Source organism: Oncorhynchus mykiss, chromosome 15, assembly GCF_013265735.2.
Source record: "Oncorhynchus mykiss isolate Arlee chromosome 15, USDA_OmykA_1.1, whole genome shotgun sequence".
NCBI lineage: Eukaryota > Metazoa > Chordata > Actinopteri > Salmoniformes > Salmonidae > Oncorhynchus > Oncorhynchus mykiss.
Genome location: NC_048579.1, coordinates 14,759,953 through 14,779,961, shown reverse-complemented (window position 1 = coordinate 14,779,961; position 20,009 = coordinate 14,759,953). Strand labels below are relative to the sequence as shown.

The window sequence follows — 20,009 nt, the reverse complement described above, 5'->3', positions numbered from 1 at the left end:
ATATTTAACAAGTAACAGCAACATCCTATTGTTCTACCGCCATTTTGGCTCAAACGCAATGATATTTTCTCGAAAAAGACCACATAATTCTACTGTTTGATTTTCTGCCCTCAGCCTATTGTGGAGCTTTCAATATTTTTTTCTTTCCGAGCCTCAACCGTGGAACATGTCTAATTAATCAGCTGTTATTTTGTTGTTGTTTTTAAATGTTTATTTCAAACTATAGACGAATATCAAGAGGAAGTAGATATCTTTCCATCTACATATTTGACACCGAAGTGAGCTTGAGCCATAATGGAAGCAGTGTTGTGAGTCCCGAGTCTCGCGATCTGCAAAACTCGGATTGAATGAAGTCAGCTGATCATTTGCTGTCGTATCGCCACTCACATCTTCCCTAGGCAGAGGATCAAGACGCTGGACTGTTTAATTTCTGAAGGTAGCCTATGCCGTTTTATTATAATCAAATTAGATTAAATGCAATGTCTATATTATGTGATTTTTCATAATTATTTCGAAATGCAACAAAATGGCATAGCCAGCGATTTTGACAGATGACCTAGAATTAAATAATAAGGTCGTTTATCAAAGGATTTTGATAATTGGAACATACATTTAAATGCATTTATGGTCTTGGTTTTTCATTCAAATGTAGGCCTATTTGAATTAAACATTACATTGATTTGTATCACAATCAAATTGCAACGCTGGCAATGCGGCTTCTCAAATGTCAGTTGTTGTTGCGCAAAAAATGCGTAAACATCGTGCCTCACGTTATGTATTTGTCTCTCAATGTGTTTTGTTTATAGCAACAATACTAGTTATGTTATTTTCTGTTTCATGGCCATGGATAGATTCGACCATGTAAAAAAAAAAAAAAAAATGATGTCGACGCTACAGCGCATTGGTGGTCATGTGATTATGTTGACAAGACACCTTTGGCAATGTAGCGGTTGATCATGGCTCTCTGTTCCATTACATTACACATAAGAGTCATTGGACTAAGACGTCATCGCTTGGTCTGAACATTAACACGCATTGCTTGCGGTACGGTTTTGGAAACATAAGAACCTTGTCTTTCATATCGGCGAGAAATAATTGTAAATAAACAAAAATGTTCTATTGATATACACCTTTTTATAGGGATCCCACAAGCCAATATTTCCGTATTACAATGCTTGTCTATGGAAAACATGGAAGACCGAGTGGACTTTTTGTGCTAATTAGCTATCGGTGTCTGAACACCTGTGTAAACGGAAGACCGACACCACAAACATGTTGTCACAAAAAAATAAAAAATACAGTAGGCTGCAACTGTTGAAACCGGTTATAACAGTTGCACAGTCAGTGTGTATTTTCCGTTTGTGAAATGATTTTGATATGAAAGTAGAGGGATTCATATTTCTTGAACCGCACCGCAATTGAGAATCGATTCGCGTTTTAGATGGATTATTTGGCCGTTTTGGCTTCCAGAGCCAATTCACCGATAAACAGAACATGTAAAGTCATTGGATTATAAACAGTAACGTTAGGCTACTTTAGTCCGTTATTGGGCTACTTTAATCTCAGTTGATTGACCAGCAGACTTTTGGGTAATGCACCTGAGATAAGACTAGTAGCCCAACTACAGATGTTATCAATTCAAGATACATGCAGAGAGTGGTATTGTAAATCAAAGAAAAATCACATATTATTCTCAAGCGGGCCCTATTCCGTTGGTTTGTCCCTAGTGACATAGGCTAGTGTGACAGTGGCACATGAGGATGATTCTGTTTGACTACAGAAGAGGAATCATTCATTGCATTTAGCACAAGCGCGTTAGGACCCTGTGCACCTGCCACAGCCCCACCACATCCTCACTTGGATGTTGAATTTCTCATCAGAAGTGTCTGCTTATAGGCTAGGGCCTGTTTGGTGGAATCTCAATAATGTGAGTTCAGATCCTCTTCCCTTCTCCTTCATCTGCACTGATCTGAGAAGTAAGGATAGGTTAAATCACTGTTTCCCAAATGGTGTCCTTGGGACCCCAAGGGGTGCACGTTTTGGTTTTTGCCCTAACACTACACAGCTGTTTCAAATGGTCAAAGCTTGATGATTAGTTGATTATTTGAATCAGCTGTGTAGTGTTATGGTGAAAATCAAAACGTGTGTCCCGAGGACCGAGTTTGGGAAACCCTAAGTTAAAGCAATATTGAGAAATCCCCCATCGATTGATTTTCTTTCACCTGTGTATAGTGCAGTGTCTAATGAAGGACACAAGACAAGGAAGGGGAAAGGAAGCCACAGGAATATTGAGAATAAGATCTACCCTTTGTGTCTTCTATCTTTGATAACAAAGAACAGAAGAGTTAATAAAAAGAACAGTTAGTTAAAAAGAGGTTTAACAGGTTTTCCCTAAGTGTTGATTCAGGACCAGTTTTAGTTGCAGCTCTATGGCTCAATACTAGGACTGAGAAAGGAGAACTATTTTACATTGTTATCAAATTGTTTTGCTCACAAAAACTACAGTGAAATGCTTACTTACGGGCCTTTCCCAACAATGCAGAGAAAGAAAATAGAAAAGTAAAAGTAAATAGAAATGAGTAACGATAACTTGGGTATATATACAGGGTACCAGTACCAAGGTGATCTGCAGGTGTAAGAGATAATTGAGGTAGATCTGCATATATAATTAAACAATAAGGCACACGGGGGTGTGGTATATGGCCAATATACCACCGCTAAGGGCTGTTCTTAGACTAGATGCATCACGGAGTGTCTGGACACAGCCCTTAGCTGTGGCATATTGGCCATATACCACAAACCCCAGAGGTGCCTTATTGCTGTTATAAACTGGTTACCAACGTAATTAGAGCAGTGAAAATAAATATTTTGTTATACCTGTGGTATACGGTCTGATATACCACGGCTGTCAGCCAGTCAGAATTCCGGGCTTGAACCACACAGTTTATAACTACAGTACCATTCAAAAGTTGGGACACACCAACTCATTCAAGGGTTTTTCTTTATTTTGACTATTTTCTACATTGTAGAATAATTGTGAAGACATCAAAACTATGAAATAACACATATGGAATCATCTAGTAAGCAAAAAAAGTGTTAAACAAATCAAAGTATTTTATAGTTGAGATTCTTTAAAGTTGCCACCCTTTGCCTTGATGACAGCTTTGCACACTCTTGGCATTCTCTCAACCAGCTTCATGAGGTAGTCACCTGGAATCCATTTAAATGACCTTGTCACAACACAACTGATTGGCTGAAATGCATTAAGAAGGAAAGAAATTCAAAACATTTACTTTTAAAAAGGCACACCTGTTAATTGAAATGCATTCCAGGTGACTACCTCAGGAAGCTGGTTGCGAGAATGCCAAGTGTGTGCAAAGCTGTCATCAAGGGTGGCTACTTTGAAGAATCTCAAATATAAAATACATGATTCCATATGTGTTATTTCATAGTTTTTATGTCTTCATGATTATTCTACAATGAAGAAAATAGTAAAAACAAAGAAAAACCCTGGAATGAGAAGGTGTCCAAACTTTTGACTGTTTGTGTATATATTTCTTTAAAGTTTTGGGTCAAAAAAGACTGTAAAATTCAGGAATTCAGCAAAATAAATGTTTAATTTAGAAAATCTGTTACCAAGTATTGCCACATGTAAACAAGGAGACATATATGTGATCGTGTCTCAATGTAATCAACGTATGAAATTATTTATATTTTCAAATAGTACCTCTTTTTGGGCAAATTTGTGATCAATTTGCAGTGTACAAATTATTATAATTATGTTCTACCCCTGCCCTAGAACCTTGGCATGTACTGTAGGCCGTCTCCCTCTCTTCAGTGCTTGCCTTCCTGATTCTGCCCTTCAGAATCACTGGCGGCCAGGGGAAGGGTGGTTGTTGGTGAATGTGTGAATCCATTGTCAATTTGGGATGCACTTACTTAGTAAATTAGCACTATTTCATGACATTTGAAAACTTGAACAGGAAGTTCAATGTGAGCCGTTGGGTTTACAGGATTATGCAACACCTTGCAACCAGCACTCACTCTAGTTTCATTATGAGAGATTATGCTGAAAGGGACATTATTTTATTAGGGTAAAGCTCCTTTGTTTTGTCACTGGTTACCCTCACTGGAGAGACATTCCTGAGTGTGGATCGTTTACATTGTAACACTGCAGTGCTCAGTGAGTGTATCCTTGATAAAAGGATTCCATATGTCACATGACTGGTGTCATGTGATGTGGCTGAGTCCATAGAAACTTGATGCATGTCTGGGTTTTACCCTCTGACTGTACTGACTCTACTTCCACAACTGTTAGTATGGAAGTACTTTTCCCCCCCAATAAAGGTAGGGACGTTGGGGAGAGTAAACTGATCCCTGATCTGTTTAAGGGCAACTTCAGCCTGCATTGTACCAGAGATTGCTGAGCTTGGTAGGTGGCTGTCTTGAGGCCTGGCAGTGTGCTCACTGTTGTGTCAAGGGATATGGATGTAATCCTCTAGCTTTTTAAAAACCAGAGTGTTGTGAATCACTGTGTCTGAATCTCATACAATTCACAAAGACACTAATTTAGTTGACTTCCCAATCCTACCCCACACTAGGCTTTTCCACTTCCTCAAATGGCCCATATAACTCAGCCAGCCATGTTCCACAGTCATGTGACGCCTCATGTATATCTTCCACCCTATGAGTCTCTATGCCAAAGTCACAATGGAAATGATTCAATTCTGTCCAAGTGTGTGTCTGTCAGTGTGTGTCTGTCAGTGTGTGTCTGTCAGTGTGTGTCTGTCAGTGTGTGTCTGTCAGTGTGTGTCTGTCAGTGTGTGTCTGTCAGTGTGTGTCTGTCAGTGTGTGTATACATGAATTTCTGTATGCATGTCTGTCCTGTTTTACAGTAAGTATTTTGCACCTGATAGGATCCAGAGGGAATAAAACATTCAAGAGAAAGGGAAGAATTGAGTTTTAAATCTCTTAAGAATGGAGGTACAAATGCCATGTAAGCTAAGCTTGGCCATGGATGCCACATCCTTCGGTCTGTATCCTGCTGCTCCAGACTAGATCTGTTGAGGGGGGCTGCTGTATTTCTACACAGATAACATAGGGCCTTTTCCTCCATGCTAGACTGGCTATCAATGGCAAGGACAAAAGGGCACTGAAGCAGGGATGGTGTTTGTGTGTCAACAGACAGAGTGGGTGATGAGGGGTTGTTGTTAAACCCATGCAGTATAGATTCAGCAGCACCATAATGTTAGCCACTGTAGCGTCAGCCCCCCCCCCCCCCCCCCCCCCCCAGAGAAAGAGAGCTGCAGAGTCATGATGTTAGGCTCTAGTCGCTTGGATATCACCATGGTCACGGTTCGGAAAAGGGGTGTTATTGTCATGGTAACAGAACAGTGGGACAGGGATCCGTGTGTACAGACTGTTTCCCGATAGTGTGCTATATGTTTGCGAGTCCCTCTCACCATTGCAGAAAGCTTCATTTTTAAGCCTCTGTGTGGGAGGGAATTTGTCTGTGTGTAATCATCATGTAGTAATTGTCCTACTCTGTTAGTGTGTGTGTATGTTTTTAGTGTCGGAGAGGGTTACCAAGCTGCTTTGAACAGATTCAGAATGGATGGGTGGGTGGATTTTGAGTTGGATGAGAAGCCCATTGACCTTCTAATGACTGGGTCAATAGTGTCCCAGCCAGGACTATAACTCACTGTGGTCTGGGATGCAGTCAGTTATAATACAAATCAATACAGCTGTATATATATATATATATATATATATACGGTGAGCTCCATACTGGGACAGTAACCACGTTTCCATCCTTCCAAGTAAAGTCTTTCCATAACAAAATAAATCGTGACAGCTGTGATGGAAACAGGTGGTTTCGGTACAATTTTCATTAACGCCGACAGACTTTGTTTGTTGGAGATGGTGAGGTGTTTTTGTGTCTGTAAAATGTATTATTTGGGACATGGAGGTGGAAACTACTTTATGCGCCAGACGTATAGAGTTACAGAGGCTGGTCCTGTTATTGATATAATAACCATCATATCCAAGTAAATTTGGAGTCACACGACTCTGAAAACTATGCAGTTTAGTAGGCTACAGATGAAATAATTATGATTAATTTCACAGGGTGGTGAAAGTGCACGGTAATGAGCTTGATGCTGCTTTCCAATAAATATTGAGTGTCTTATTCTGGTGACATGATTGATGCTTGACTGCCGTTTGACTGCCGTTTCACAAATAGAAATCCATAATAATCTCATCATGTAGACTAGACAACCCTCACAGCCTACCCGCACTGTATCTGTATCTGTAGGCTGGAGCACAGGTACCAAGACCGGCGTAGGCACATTTACTATTTAACGCAACAGTTTTTGTGACAAATGCGATGGAAACACATTGATCTTTAGATTTTTATTTGATACATGAAAAACCTAAGTGAAAAAGTACATTTTGTGTGCACTACGTCATCACGCACTGATTTTTATCCGCAAGAAGTCAATTTGGTGGAAACATACCACTGGTGGGAAAATGCTTTTCTTTATGCAGATTCTAGAATATTCCCATGAAAATCTGTCGCCAATTGAATGGAAACCTAGCTAGTGACAAATGTTTTGTCTCGCTATGGAATTTAAATGATACAATGACTATGAGTTTAAAATGCAGACTGTCAGCTTTAATTTGAGGGTATTTTCATCCATGTCAGTGAACCATTTAGAAAATGTATTTGTTTTCAATAAACATAGGAGACTAAATATAGTTTACATGTGGTCAACAACCTAAGCCAACCCGTCTGTTTTTCCCCATAGTTGTGCACACAATGGTTTTGTTGCTGAACAACCAACCTGTCAGTGGTGCTCTGTGGACTGTGTACCACTCTTTCTCTCCTCACTCCCTTTATCCCTGTCATTCACACACTCACTCTGTTCTTCTTTCTTTATCACAGTCATTCACACACTCACTCCATTCTTCTTTCTTTCTCTCAGATCTAGCCTGTCAGGATGGACCTGTCCAAGCTGCCTAAGATCCGGGATGAGGAGAAAGAGAGCGAGTTTGGATACGTCCATGGAGTCTCCGGCCCAGGTCACTATCTCACATACACATTCACCTATGTCTCATGTGCCTCTGTTTAGGCTCTAAAGGTTTTAGGCTAGCTGAAGAAGGGATGCTTTGGTAATAGCCTCAGCTATGCCTGGTCAAATAAAGGTTAAATGAAAACAAACTTTTAAAAACTATCCCTCTGGTAGTAAGCCAGGCGATAGGAGGCTTGGCACTAATCTGTTTACACCAATCTGGCGTGGAGTTTGGACTAGAGATCCGTCTCTCTTGCATGGTGTGTGACCTCTGACCTGTCTTGTCCCCTGGCTGTGCTGCAGTTGTGACGGCCACTGCCATGGCGGGAGCGGCCATGTATGAGCTGGTGAGAGTGGGCCACAGTGAGCTGGTGGGAGAGATCATCAGGCTGGAGGGAGACATGGCCACCATCCAGGTTTACGAGGAGACATGTATCCTAACTGGTTATACTGTTACTGCACCTCACTGGTTCTATCCCAAATGGCATCCTATTCCCTACATAGGGAACTACTTTTGACCAGAGAAATATGGGCCCTGGTTAAAAGAAGTGCACTGTAAAGTTAATAGGGGTTTTGTTTGGGATGCAAGCTTTACTGTACCTGAATGTCAGTGTTCTCCTGGTACATACAGTGCTATGCCTGTGTGTACATGACTGTCAGTGTTCTCCTGGTACATACAGTGCTATGCCTGTGTGTACATGACTGCACCTGTCTGTCAGGGGTTGGAACCAAAAATAATCTTCCAATAGTTTTTTATCTGAACAGAACCATCATTTTTTTCCTTTTCTGACCAGCAAAATACATTTCTGAATCACCGGTTTACATCGTTCCTTCCTTTTACTGTGATAGAAAATGAACAAATTAGCCTCCTTCTATACGCCAATATCTGTATTGCAGACAATGCCTAGCCATCTGACATAAAGAAATGTGTGTCGTAGCATGCTGAGAGAGAGGGATTTTGCATATCTTAATAGTTTTTTTAAGGACATAAATGTGGCTCATTTGGCCAATCTCCCTTGTTTATTAATGGTGCTGGATGCACCAGGTTCAATCTGAATGCATATGGATGTTTTTTCTCATTTTCCCAATGGAAACCCTGGCACAGATGCTGGCGCAAATCTTCTAGTGGGTAGACACTGGAATAAGTTTGAGGGTGAGGGCTTTGCAGAGGTGCTTTACAGCGTTTTTAGTGGGACAGAATAAAAAAATACCCGGAATGTAAAAAAAAAACATTATTAACCGATTCCCAGGATTATAAAATAACAGTTCTGTTCCTGGAACATCATAGATCACTTTCATTCGCAGTACTGATTCTGTTCCTCAAAATATTTGGTTATTTTCGGGTTTTTGGTTTGGTTCCCTGAACCGGTTACAACTGTCTTGGTGTGTGTGTGTATCGTTACTTACTTTATTTTTAATTAATCACCTTAGTGTTCATTACTCAACACATTTTTACGGTACATACACACTCAGTCTTATACACCATAGCAACCTCTTGATAACACTCACAGACACATGAAAACAAATCTGAAATCTACTGAAACACACACACACACACACACACACAGTGCGTGTGTTCCTGAGCATTGTCACAGCGGGTGTATCCGTTGGGGACCCGGTGCTGCGGACAGGGAAGCCTCTGTCAGTGGAGCTGGGCCCAGGCATCATGGGCTCCATCTTCGATGGTATCCAGCGCCCCCTGAAGGACATCAATGACCTAACACAGAGCATCTACATCCCCCGCGGAGTCAATATCGGAGCCCTCAACCGAGACCTGAAATGGGAGTTCTCCCCTGTCAAGAGCTTACGGGTGGGTGCATCCTACTACTCTGAGGAAAGGGTTTGCATGGTTTACTCTATGCGCTACACTATCCACAATTTCAAGTGTCCTTAGACCACATACTGATTTTAAGCTAGAATCTTTAATTGGAACAATAAAAGTGGTAACCCCGCCTCTGTTTTGGGAGTAAGATGAGCAATGGGCCTGGATAATTTTTTATTTATTTAATCTTTAGTTAACTAGGCAAGTCAGTTAAGAACAGATTCTTATTTACAATGACGGCCTACACCGGCCGAACCCAGACGACGCTGGGCCTATGGGACTCCCAATCATGGCCAGTTGCGATACAGCCTGGATTCGAACCAGGGTGTCTGTAGTGACGCCTCTAGCGCTGAGATGCAGTGCCTTAGACCGCTGCGCCACTCGGGAACCACACTCAAATTCATAGACTGAGCTATGGATGCAAGTACTGACCATCCATGATATCAAAATGGTAGTTTTGAGGCTATACAGTGTTTGTTTACGTTGTTTACAAACATCGGAGTAAATCAAGCTTATATTTTGGGTTCTGAATGGTACGACAGTTGAACTAAGCTATTCTTCATGAGTCAATGAGTATACAGTGCCTTGCGAAAGTATTCGGCCCCCTTGAACTTTGCGACCTTTTGCCACATTTCAGGCTTCAAACATAAAGATATAAAACTGTATTTTTTTGTGAAGAATCAACAACAAGTGGGACACAATCATGAAGTGGACCGACATTTATTGGATATTTCAAACTTTTTTAACAAATCAAAAACTGAAAAATTGGGCGTGCAAAATTATTCAGTCCCCTTAAGTTAATACTTTGTAGCGCCAACTTTTGCTGCGATTACAGCTGTAAGTCGCTTGGGGTATGTCTCTATCAGTTTTGCACATCGAGAGACTGACATTTTTTCCCATTCCTCCTTGCAAAACAGCTCGAGCTCAGTGAGGTTGGATGGAGAGCATTTGTGAACAGCAGTTTTCAGTTCTTTCCACAGATTCTCGATTGGATTCAGGTCTGGACTTTGACTTGGCCATTCTAACACCTGGATATGTTTATTTTGGAACCATTCCATTGCAGATTTTGCTTTATGTTTTGGATCATTGTCTTGTTGGAAGACAAATCTCCGTCCCAGTCTCAGGTCTTTTGCAGACTCCATCAGGTTTTCTTCCAGAATGGTCCTGTATTTTGCTCCATCCATCTTCCCATCAATTTTAACCATCTTCCCTGTCCCTGCTGAAGAAAAGCAGGCCCAAACCATGATGCTGCCGCCACAATGTTTGACAGTGGGGATGGTGTGTTCAGCTGTGTTGCTTTTACGCCAAACATAACGTTTTGCATTGTTGCCAAAAAGTTCAATTTTGGTTTCATCTGACCAGAGCACCTTCTTCCACATGTTTGGTGTGTCTCCCAGGTGGCTTGTGGCAAACTTTAAACAACACTTTTTATGGATATCTTTAAGAAATGTCTTTCTTCTTGCCACTCTTCCATAAAGGCCAGATTTGTGCAATATACGACTGATTGTTGTCCTATGGACAGAGTCTCCCACCTCAGCTGTAGATCTCTGCAGTTCATCCAGAGTGATCATGGGCCTCTTGGCTGCATCTCTGATCAGTCTTCTCCTTGTATGAGCTGAAAGTTTAGAGGGATGGCCAGGTCTTGATAGATTTGCAGTGGTCTGATACTCCTTCCATTTCAATATTATCGCTTGCACAGTGCTCCTTGGGATGTTTAAAGCTTGGGAAATCTTTTTGTATCCAAATCCGGCTTTAAACTTCTTCACAACAGTATCTCGGACCTGCCTGGTGTGTTCCTTGTTCTTCATGATGCTCTCTGCGCTTTTAACAGACCTCTGAGACTATCACAGTGCAGGTGCATTTATACGGAGACTTGATTACACACAGGTGGATTGTATTTATCATCATTAGTCATTTAGGTCAACATTGGATCATTCAGAGATCCTCACTGAACTTCTGGAGAGAGTTTGCTGCACTGAAAGTAAAGGGGCTAAATAATTTTGCACGCCCAATTTTTCAGTTTTTGATTTGTTAAAAAAGTTTGAAATATCCAATAAATGTCATTCCACTTCATGATTGTGTCCCACTTGTTTATTCTTCACAAAAAAATACAGTTTTATATCTTTATGTTTGAAGTCTGAAATGTGGCAAAAGGTCGCAAAGTTCAAGGGGGCCGAATACTTTCGCAAGGCACTGTATATCGTTAATCTATAAGTCAAAAATGTATGTAGCAACTAAGGATTCTAGCTTTCATGTTAAAGTTTGAATTGATAATCATTAACCACTTATCTCCCCCCTCTCTCTTAGGTGGGCAGTCACATCACTGGGGGTGATATCTACGGGATGGTGTTTGAGAACTCCCTCATCAAGCACAAGATCATGCTGCCCCCGAGGAACAGAGGAACCGTCACCTATGTGGCTCCCCCCGGAAACTATGACGTCTCGGTTAGTTCCACCACCCAACCTTGTCTAAATCCATAGTAATACATGTGGGGTCATTTATGTATTAAGACTGTGTGTGTTTCAGGACGTGGTGTTGGAGCTGGAGTTTGAGGGTATGAAGGAGAAGTTCACCATGATCCAGGTCTGGCCAGTGCGACAGATTCGTCCGGTCACAGAGAAGCTACCGGCCAATCACCCACTGCTGACCGGACAGAGAGTACTGGACGCCCTCTTCCCGTGAGTCCCCTCTCTCTTACCCCACTTTTCCATCTATCCTTCCTTCACCTTCCTCCATCTCGTTGTCTCTGCGTCAGGGAATCTCTCTCTTAGCATTCTCCCATTTTCACCCTTTTCCTCAAGGACACTATCAGAATGTCTTTCTGTCCATCTGTCTTCAATGTTCTGCTACAAGGAAACTGAATTAGAAAGTGTTATCTGAATCTGCCAATATACTCAACCTCTGCTTCCATCTCCCTGCCCCCGGTCTGTTCTGTCTGTCTCTGTGTCCAGGTGTGTCCAGGGAGGAACCACAGCCATCCCCGGAGCCTTTGGCTGTGGTAAAACTGTCATCTCCCAGTCCCTGTCAAAGTACTCCAACAGTGATGTCATCGTCTACGTAGGCTGCGGGGAGCGAGGGAACGAGATGTCAGAAGTTCTGCGAGATTTCCCCGAGGTGGGTGGTGTTACAGTGCACATTTTGTTACGTTACAGCCTTACTCTAAAATGGATGAAATTGCTTTTCCCCCTTCATCAATCTACACACAATACCCCATAATGATGACGCAAAAACAGGTTTAGACATTTTTGCAGATATGTAAATGTGATAGTTTTTTTTTATTTTATACAAGTATTCAGACCCTTTACTCAGTACATTGTTGAAGCACCTTTGGCAGCGATTACAGCCTCGACTCTTCGGGGGTATGACGCTATAAGCTTGGCACACCTGTATTTGTATTTCTTCTCTACAGATCCTCTCATGCTGTCAGGTTGGATGGGAAGCGTTGCTGCACAGCTATTTTCAGGTCTCTCCAGAGATGTTCGATCAGGTTCAAATCCGGGCTCCGGCTGGTCCACTCAAGGACATTCAGAGACTTGTCCCGAAGCCACTCCTGCGTTGTCTTAGCTGTGTGCTTAGGGTCATTTTCCTTTTGGAAGGTGAACCTTCACCCCAGTCTGATGTCCTGAGAGCTCTGGAGCAGGTTTTCATCAAGGATCTCTCTGTACTTTGCTCCGTTCATCTTTTCCTCGATCCTGACTAGTCTCCCAGTCCCTGCCATTGAAAAACATCCCCACAGCATGCTTCTGGATGCCACCACCATGCTTCTGGATGGTGCCAAGTGTCCTCCAGACGTGACGCTTGGCATTTAGGCCAAAGAGTTCCATCTTTGTTTCATCAGCCCAGAGAATCTTGTTTCTCATGGTCTGAGAGTCGTTTAGGTGCTGATGAATGGCTTCCGTCTGGCCACTCTACCATAAAGGCCTAATTGGTGGACTGCTGCAGAGATAGTTGTACATCGGGAAGTTTCTTCTATCGCTGCAGAGGAACCCTAGAACTCTGTCAGAGTGACCATTCGGTTCTTGGTCACCTCCCTGACCAAGGCACTTCTCCCCTGATTTTTCAGTTTGGCCGGGCGGCCAGCTCTTGGAAGAGTCTTGGTGGTTTCAAACTTCTTCAATTTAAGAATGATGGAGGACACTGTGTTCTTGGGGAACTTCAATGCTGCAGAAATGTTTTTTAGTACCCTTCCTGAGATCTGTACCTCGATACAATCCTGTCTTGGAGCGCTACGGACAATTCTTTGGAGCTTATATAGACAGGTGTGTGTGCCTTTCCAAATCATGTCCAATCATGTATAAACATCTCAAGAATGATCAATGGAAACAGGATGTACCTGTACCGAGTCTCAGAGCAAAGGGTCTGAATACTGATGTAGATATGGTATTTCTTTTTATTTATTTTTCTATAAATTTGTAAACATTTCTAAAAAAACTGTTTTTTGCTTTGTCATTGTGGGGTGTTGTGTGTGTGTGTGTGTGTGTGTGTAGATTGAGGGGGAAAAACATTAGTTTAATACATTTTAGAATAAGGCTGTAAAGTAACAATGTGGAAAAGGTCAAAGGGTCTGAATACTTTCCGATTAGATTATCATGATCATCATCATTAGCGTTAGCCTTTTTCTTATTGAAGGTCAGGATGATTGACAGTGTGTCTGTCTAATAGCTGACCATGGAGGTGGATGGGAAGACTGAGAGCATCATGAAGAGAACAGCGCTGGTGGCCAACACCTCCAACATGCCTGTGGCTGCTAGAGAGGCCTCTATCTACACAGGTAGGAACCAATCACAGGGCCCAGAGCATAACACAGCAAACCTCCCAGCCAATGACAGGCCTGAGACCACAACATGGAGCACACCCCCTGACCAATCACCTACTTGTCCTCTGTGTGTGTCTGCAGGGATTACGCTGTCTGAGTACTTCAGGGACATGGGCTACAATGTTAGCATGATGGCTGACTCCACCTCTCGATGGGCCGAGGCTCTCAGGGAGATCTCTGGTCGACTGGCTGAGATGCCCGCTGGTGAGTGGCTGCTGGTAACACCCAAAATACAGAATTTTTAATGCAATGTATAGGACATCTTCTAGGGCTAGAGGGGTGAATTCGGTTTAAATCAGTTATCTCGAACATATCAAGTAAGGCCTGTTTTGTCTCCACAGACAGTGGTTACCCAGCCTACTTGGGTGCCCGTCTGGCGTCATTCTACGAGCGTGCCGGCAGGGTGAAGTGTCTAGGCAACCCAGAGAGAGAGGGCAGCGTCAGCATTGTGGGGGCGTGAGTACAGTTACATCTCTTCACCACACGGGGGAGCCCTTGTTCCTCCTCTCAGCTCTCCAGTAGACCTCAGAAACCTGCCAACACAATCTAGCCACACTGGAATAGGCGGAAGTGGAGTGCTTCTTCTTATGTTATAACCACATGATACCAATGTTTTGTTTCATTTTCACAGTGTGTCTCCCCCTGGTGGTGACTTCTCTGATCCTGTGACATCAGCTACCCTGGGTATCGTGCAGGTAACTGTTGATACAGCCTGTTTCTGTCTGGCTCTGATAGAACCCACTTATTTTAATTTTATTTAACCTTTATTTAACTAGGCAAGTCAGTTAATAACACATTCTTATTTACAATGACGGCCTACCGAAAGGCAAAAGGCCTCCTGTGGCCACAGGGACCTGGGATTAAAATAAATACAATATAAATATAGGACAAAACACACATCACAACAAGATAGACAACACTACATAATGAGAGACCTAAGACAACAACGTAGCAAGGCAGCAACACATGACAACACAGCATGGTAGCAACACAACATAACAACAACATGGTAGCAACAACATAGTAGAGGCACAAAACATGGTACAAACATTATTGGGCACAGACAACAGCACAAAGGGCAAGAAGGTAGAGGCAACAATACATCACACAAAGCAGCCACAACTGTCAGTAAGAGTGTCCATGATTGAGTCTTTGAATGAAGAGATATAGATAAAACTGTCCAGTTTGAGTGTTTGTTGCAGCTCATTCCAGTCGCTAGCTGCAGCGAACTGAAAAGACGAGTGACCCAGGGATGTGTGTGCTTTGGAGACCTTTATCAGAATGTGACTGGTAGAACGGGTGTTGTATGTGGAGGATGAGGGCTGCAGTAGATATCTCAGATAGGTGGGAGTGAGGCCTAAGAGGGTTTTATAAATAAGAATCAACCAGTGGGTCTTGCGATGGGTATACAGAGATGACCAGTTTACAGAGGAGTATAGAATGCAGTAATGTGTCCTCAAAGGAGGATTGGTGGCAAATCTGATGGCCTAATGGTAAAGAACATCTGGCCACTCGAGAGCACACTTACCTCGAGAGCATCCTTAAATTATGTCTCTGTAATCTAGTATGGATAGGATGGTCATCTGAATCAGGGTTAGTTTGGCAGCTAGGGTGAAAGAGGAGCGATTACGATAGAGGAAAGTCTAGATTTAACTTTAGCCTGCAGCTTTGATATGTGCTGAGAGAAGGACAGTGCACCATCTAGCCATACTCCCAAGTACTTGTATGAGGTGACTACCTCAAGCTCTAAACCCTCAGAGGTAGTAATAACACCAGCGGGAGGAGGGTCATTCTACTTACCTAACCACATGACCTTTGTTTTGGAGGTATTCAGAACAAGGTTAGAGGTAGAGAAAGCTTGTTGGACATTAAGAAAGCTTTGTTGTAGAGCATTTAACACAACATCTGGGGAGGAGCCAGCTGAGTATAAGACTGTGTCATCTGCATATAAATGGATGAGAGCTTCCTACTGCCTGAGCTATGTTGATGTAAATTCAGAAGAGCGTGGGGCCTAGGATCGAGCCTTGGGGTACGCCCTTGGTGACAGGAAGTGGCTGAGACAGCAGGTTTTCTGACTTCATACAGTGTACTCTTTTGAGAGAGGTAGTTAGCAAACCAGCCCAAAGACCCCTCAGAGACACCAATACTCCTTAGCCGGTCCACAAGAATGGAATGGTCTACCGTATCAAAAGCAGAAAGGAGAGACTGGCTTGGCGATGATAGGGGGAGCAATCTTAAAGAAGAAAGGGTCTAAACCATCTGACCCAGATGTTTTTTTGGGGTCAAGTTTAAGGAGCTCCTTTAGCACCTCGGACTCATTGACAGCCTGCAGGTAGCGAGGCAGGGGAAAAAAGGGAGAAGCATCAGGGATAGTCGCATTAGAAGGATCTCAGCCATGTGCTTCTTGTCAGGAACAACCACATCATCAACATTAAGGGACATGGTCAGCTGTGAGGAGGAGGGTTTATTTTCCAGGTCTTTAACCATTTTCCAGAACTTCTTGGGGTTGGACCCACAGAGAGAGAACTGCTGCTTAAAGTAACTAACTTTGGCCTTTCAGATTTCTCATTTGCCTGAACGAAAGCCAGTCAGCCTGAGTATGCGTGTGCCGAGCCTTTTGCCAAATGCAATTCCTGAGGTAGAGTAACTCTGCAAGATCACGGTAGAACCAGGGGCTGAACCTGTTTAAGGTCCAAGTGTCTTCGACAGAGGGGATCAAGCTGATTCTAGACCATTTTACAGAGGCCTGTTCATTAAGGAAGGCTTGTTCCTTCAAGTTTTTTAGCAAGCGTCTATGACAAATCAGGACAGGTCGTTTCACTGAGCAGCCATTACGAACACAGACTGTAAAACAGTGATCACTAAGGTCATTACACTCATCCATATGGAGCAAAGAAATAAAGACAAGCTTTAGGGACTCAATTATCAATCCTTGGGTACGCTCCTGATGCTGATGCCTGTCAGATCTTACAAAGCCTGGATAGGTATTTTACGAATCAACTAACCACATCATATGTTATAGCAATCTGTCAGTCTGACACAATCGACGATGTGGCACACAATCAATGACGTGGCACGCAACCATTGGTTGGTTCATGCAACGTCTGAGCAGGGGAATGCAACTCTTCATCCTCTTTTTCCCTCCCTCTCTCCCTGCCTTCATCCTCTTTCTCTCTGCCCACTCACTCTTCTCTCTCTCTCTCTCTCTCTCCCTCTATCCTTCCCTCTCTCAGGTGTTCTGGGGTCTGGATAAGAAGCTGGCCCAGAGGAAGCACTTCCCGTCAGTCAACTGGCTGATCAGCTACAGTAAGTACACGCGGGCGCTGGACGAGTACTACGACAAGCACTTCCCTGAGTTCGTCCCGCTGCGCACCAAGGCCAAGGAGATCCTGCAGGAGGAGGAGGACCTGGCTGAGATCGTACAGCTGGTCGGCAAGGTGAGGGGGAACTGAGGGGAGGGGGAAGAAAGAAGGCGGGGACAATATTGGGCTGCATCTCTATAGTCTGAGGTTTTCTCTCCATGTCTCCTCTGATTCATAATATTGAGATTATCCTGGTTGTCATGGTGACAGGCATCGCTGGCAGAAACTGATAAGATCACCCTGGAGGTGGCCAAGCTCCTCAAGGATGACTTCCTGCAACAGAATGGTTACACCCCCTACGACAGGTAAAACACTCGTTACACCCCCTACGACAGGTAACACTCGTTACACCCCCTACGACAGGTAAAACACTCACTCTCTCAAACGCACTTACTCTCACTGACCTACTCATATATTTGAGTAATATTGAAAGATTGACTGAAGTCATTCCAACTGTAACTCCCTGCCTTCTGACCTCTGCCTGTCCTCTGACCTCTCCCTGCAGGTTTTGTCCCTTCTATAAGACGGTAGGCATCCTGTCCAATATCATTGCGTTCTACGACATGGCGAGGCACGCGGTGGAGACCACAGCTCAGAGCGACAACAAGATCACCTGGTCCATGATCCGAGAACACCTGGGAGAGATCCTCTACAGACTCAGCTCCATGAAGTTCAAAGTACATCTGCTGTCTGACTGTTTCTCCTTTGTCTTTCTCTCTCTATCTCTCTCTGTGTATTTCTACGCTGCTATGACTGTTTCTCCTTTGTCTTTCTCTCTCTGTGTATTTCTACGCTGCTATGACTGTTTCTCCTTTGTCTTTCTCTCTCTATCTCTCTCTGTGTATTTCTACGCTGCTATGACTGTTTCTCCTTTGTCTTTCTCTCTCTATCTCTCTCTGTGTATTTCTACGCTGCTATGACTGTTTCTCCTTTGTCTTTCTCTCTCTATCTCTCTCTGTGTATTTCTACGCTGCTATGACTGTTTCTCCTTTGTCTTTCTCTCTCTATCTCTCTCTGTGTATTTCTACGCTGCTATGAGTGTTTCTCCTTTGTCTTTCTCTCTCTATCTCTCTCTGTGTATTTCTACGCTGCTATGAGTGTTTCTCCTTTGTCTTTCTCTCTCTATCTCTCTCTGTGTATTTCTACGCTGCTATGACTGTTTCTCCTTTGTCTTTCTCTCTCTATCTCTCTCTGTGTATTTCTACGCTGCTATGAGTGTTTCTCCTTTGTCTTTCTCTCTCTATCTCTCTCTGTGTATTTCTACGCTGCTATGAGTGTTTCTCCTTTGTCTTTCTCTCTCTATCTCTCTCTGTGTATTTCTACGCTGCTATGACTGTTTCTCGTTTGTCTTTCTCTCTCTATCTCTCTCTGTGTATTTCTACGCTGCTATGAGTGTTTCTCTTACTATTTGTCTGTATCACAATCTCTTTGTGTGTCTGTGTAACTCTATATGTCTGGTCTGTTTCAGGACCCAGCCTCTAACTCTATATTTCTGGTCTGTTTCAGGACCCAGTGAAGGAGGGAGAGACCCAGATCAAGTCTGACTACGCCCAGCTGCTGGAGGACATGCAGAACTCCTTTCGCAGCTTGGAGGACTGAGCCTTCACCCTGGACCTTTCACCCCGGACCTTTCACCCCTGACCCCTCACCTGTGACCCCAGGGACAGTGCATGTCTGTCACCCCCCCCCCCCCCCCCCCCTCTCTCTCTGCAGCCACCTCCACTGCGGCCTCACATTCCACTGCCTTGTGTTTACACCCAACCTCCTGCCATCAGTTTACTCAACGTGTGAATGTGTATGGGCAAAAAGAGAACAAAATGTACTGTATTCTTGTATTCTGTTTCCTCACACATTCTAAATACCCCAGTGTATTTGCCCCAACATGGTCAAAGATCTGCCCCGACACCTTAATGTGTGTATGTTTACATGTCTGTGTGTGAGACCCCTGCATTGCCCCTCCCTTCCCCCTGTTTGTTTTGGACATGGTCTCTGGCCCTAGCTGTGTACCTGAAGACTTCCCCTCTATCTGTACAGAATATTGATGATTAACATCAAATACTTAATAAGCAGAGTGACTCTATATTTGTTGCAGGTGTCTGACAAGGACGACGTGTGGTCTGGTTGTTGTTCATATTTAGTGATTTATGCTGTGTAGTCTTGTGTACTTGCTGTACGTGTGTGTGTGAGAGAGAGGGGGGCTCTCTCGCCCTGTCCTTTCTACTGCTCGTGGAACAAGTCCCAAAGAATAAAAGGCAACAAAACAAAATGGTGGGTATTTTTTCTGTGTTTTTCAGTAATGTCAGTCTACTCTGCATGTTCTGTGAGTGTAATCAACAGGTTGCTACTAGTGAATGTACTGTACTAACAATAGTAGTGAACATACAGGTGATCATGTTAATAAGTATATACACCACAGGAGGTTGGTGGCATCTTTATTAAGGGGAGGATGGGCTCGTGGTAATGGCTCATGGTAATCCGTTCCAGCCATTGTTGTGAGCCGTCCTCCCCTCACCAGCCTCCACTGGTATTCGCAGTCACGTATGAGTGGGTGTGTGAGAGTGACAAAATAATAATTCTGGTGCTGCTGGTTGGACTAGCCTTGCTATGTGTCTCTAATTCCTATGTGGAATCTGTGGCACTCCGCCCTTTAGTTTTGTCTATGAATGTGCTTAGTGGAAGAGGAGCGTTTGCCAGACACAACTAGTGAAACTACACACATACATTCCTCTCCTTGACTAGTTTCAGTGACTGCAGTAATTATATAAAGTATGTAGCTAGATAGTTTTGATTAGTTACTGAGCTGTGATGTTTTTGCAGTACAGCTGCACTGAACAAAAATAATTTGATGCACAATTGTTTTGTTTGTGTGATGATCTCCCATAAAAATAATCTTTATTTTTTAAAATCCTTTGGGGGCTCATGCAGGTGATGAAGGCTC

The 20,009-nt window shown here is 43.3% G+C and overlaps 1 protein-coding gene across 1 annotated transcript; it reads left to right on the top strand.

Moving 5' to 3' along the window:
• Positions 1–257: 257 nt before the first annotated feature.
• On the top strand, positions 258–19,337 carry LOC110489677 (V-type proton ATPase catalytic subunit A). The gene is made up of 15 exons (XM_021562439.2): positions 258–436; positions 6,984–7,080; positions 7,374–7,502; positions 8,666–8,880; positions 11,200–11,337; positions 11,420–11,571; positions 11,845–12,007; positions 13,556–13,664; positions 13,791–13,913; positions 14,051–14,165; positions 14,341–14,404; positions 16,943–17,146; positions 17,282–17,376; positions 17,577–17,748; positions 18,578–19,337. The coding sequence occupies exons 2-15, from the start codon at positions 6,999–7,001 to the stop codon at positions 18,668–18,670; spliced, it is 1,854 nt and encodes a 617-aa protein (XP_021418114.1). The 5' UTR covers positions 258–436; positions 6,984–6,998; the 3' UTR covers positions 18,671–19,337.
• Positions 19,338–20,009: the final 672 nt, after the last annotated feature.

What these genes read in the sequence shown, in the direction of transcription:
- LOC110489677 (XM_021562439.2), top strand. Translation starts at nt 6,999, where the DNA reads ATGGACCTGTCCAAGCTGCCTAAGATCCGGGATGAGGAGAAAGAGAGC. An exon ending in CCAGGTTTACGAGGAGACAT is followed by an intron (nt 7,503 to 8,665) that starts GTATCCTAACTG and finishes GCATTGTCACAG; the next exon opens with CGGGTGTATCCGTTGGGGAC. An exon ending in CCCCTGTCAAGAGCTTACGG is followed by an intron (nt 8,881 to 11,199) that starts GTGGGTGCATCC and finishes CCTCTCTCTTAG; the next exon opens with GTGGGCAGTCACATCACTGG.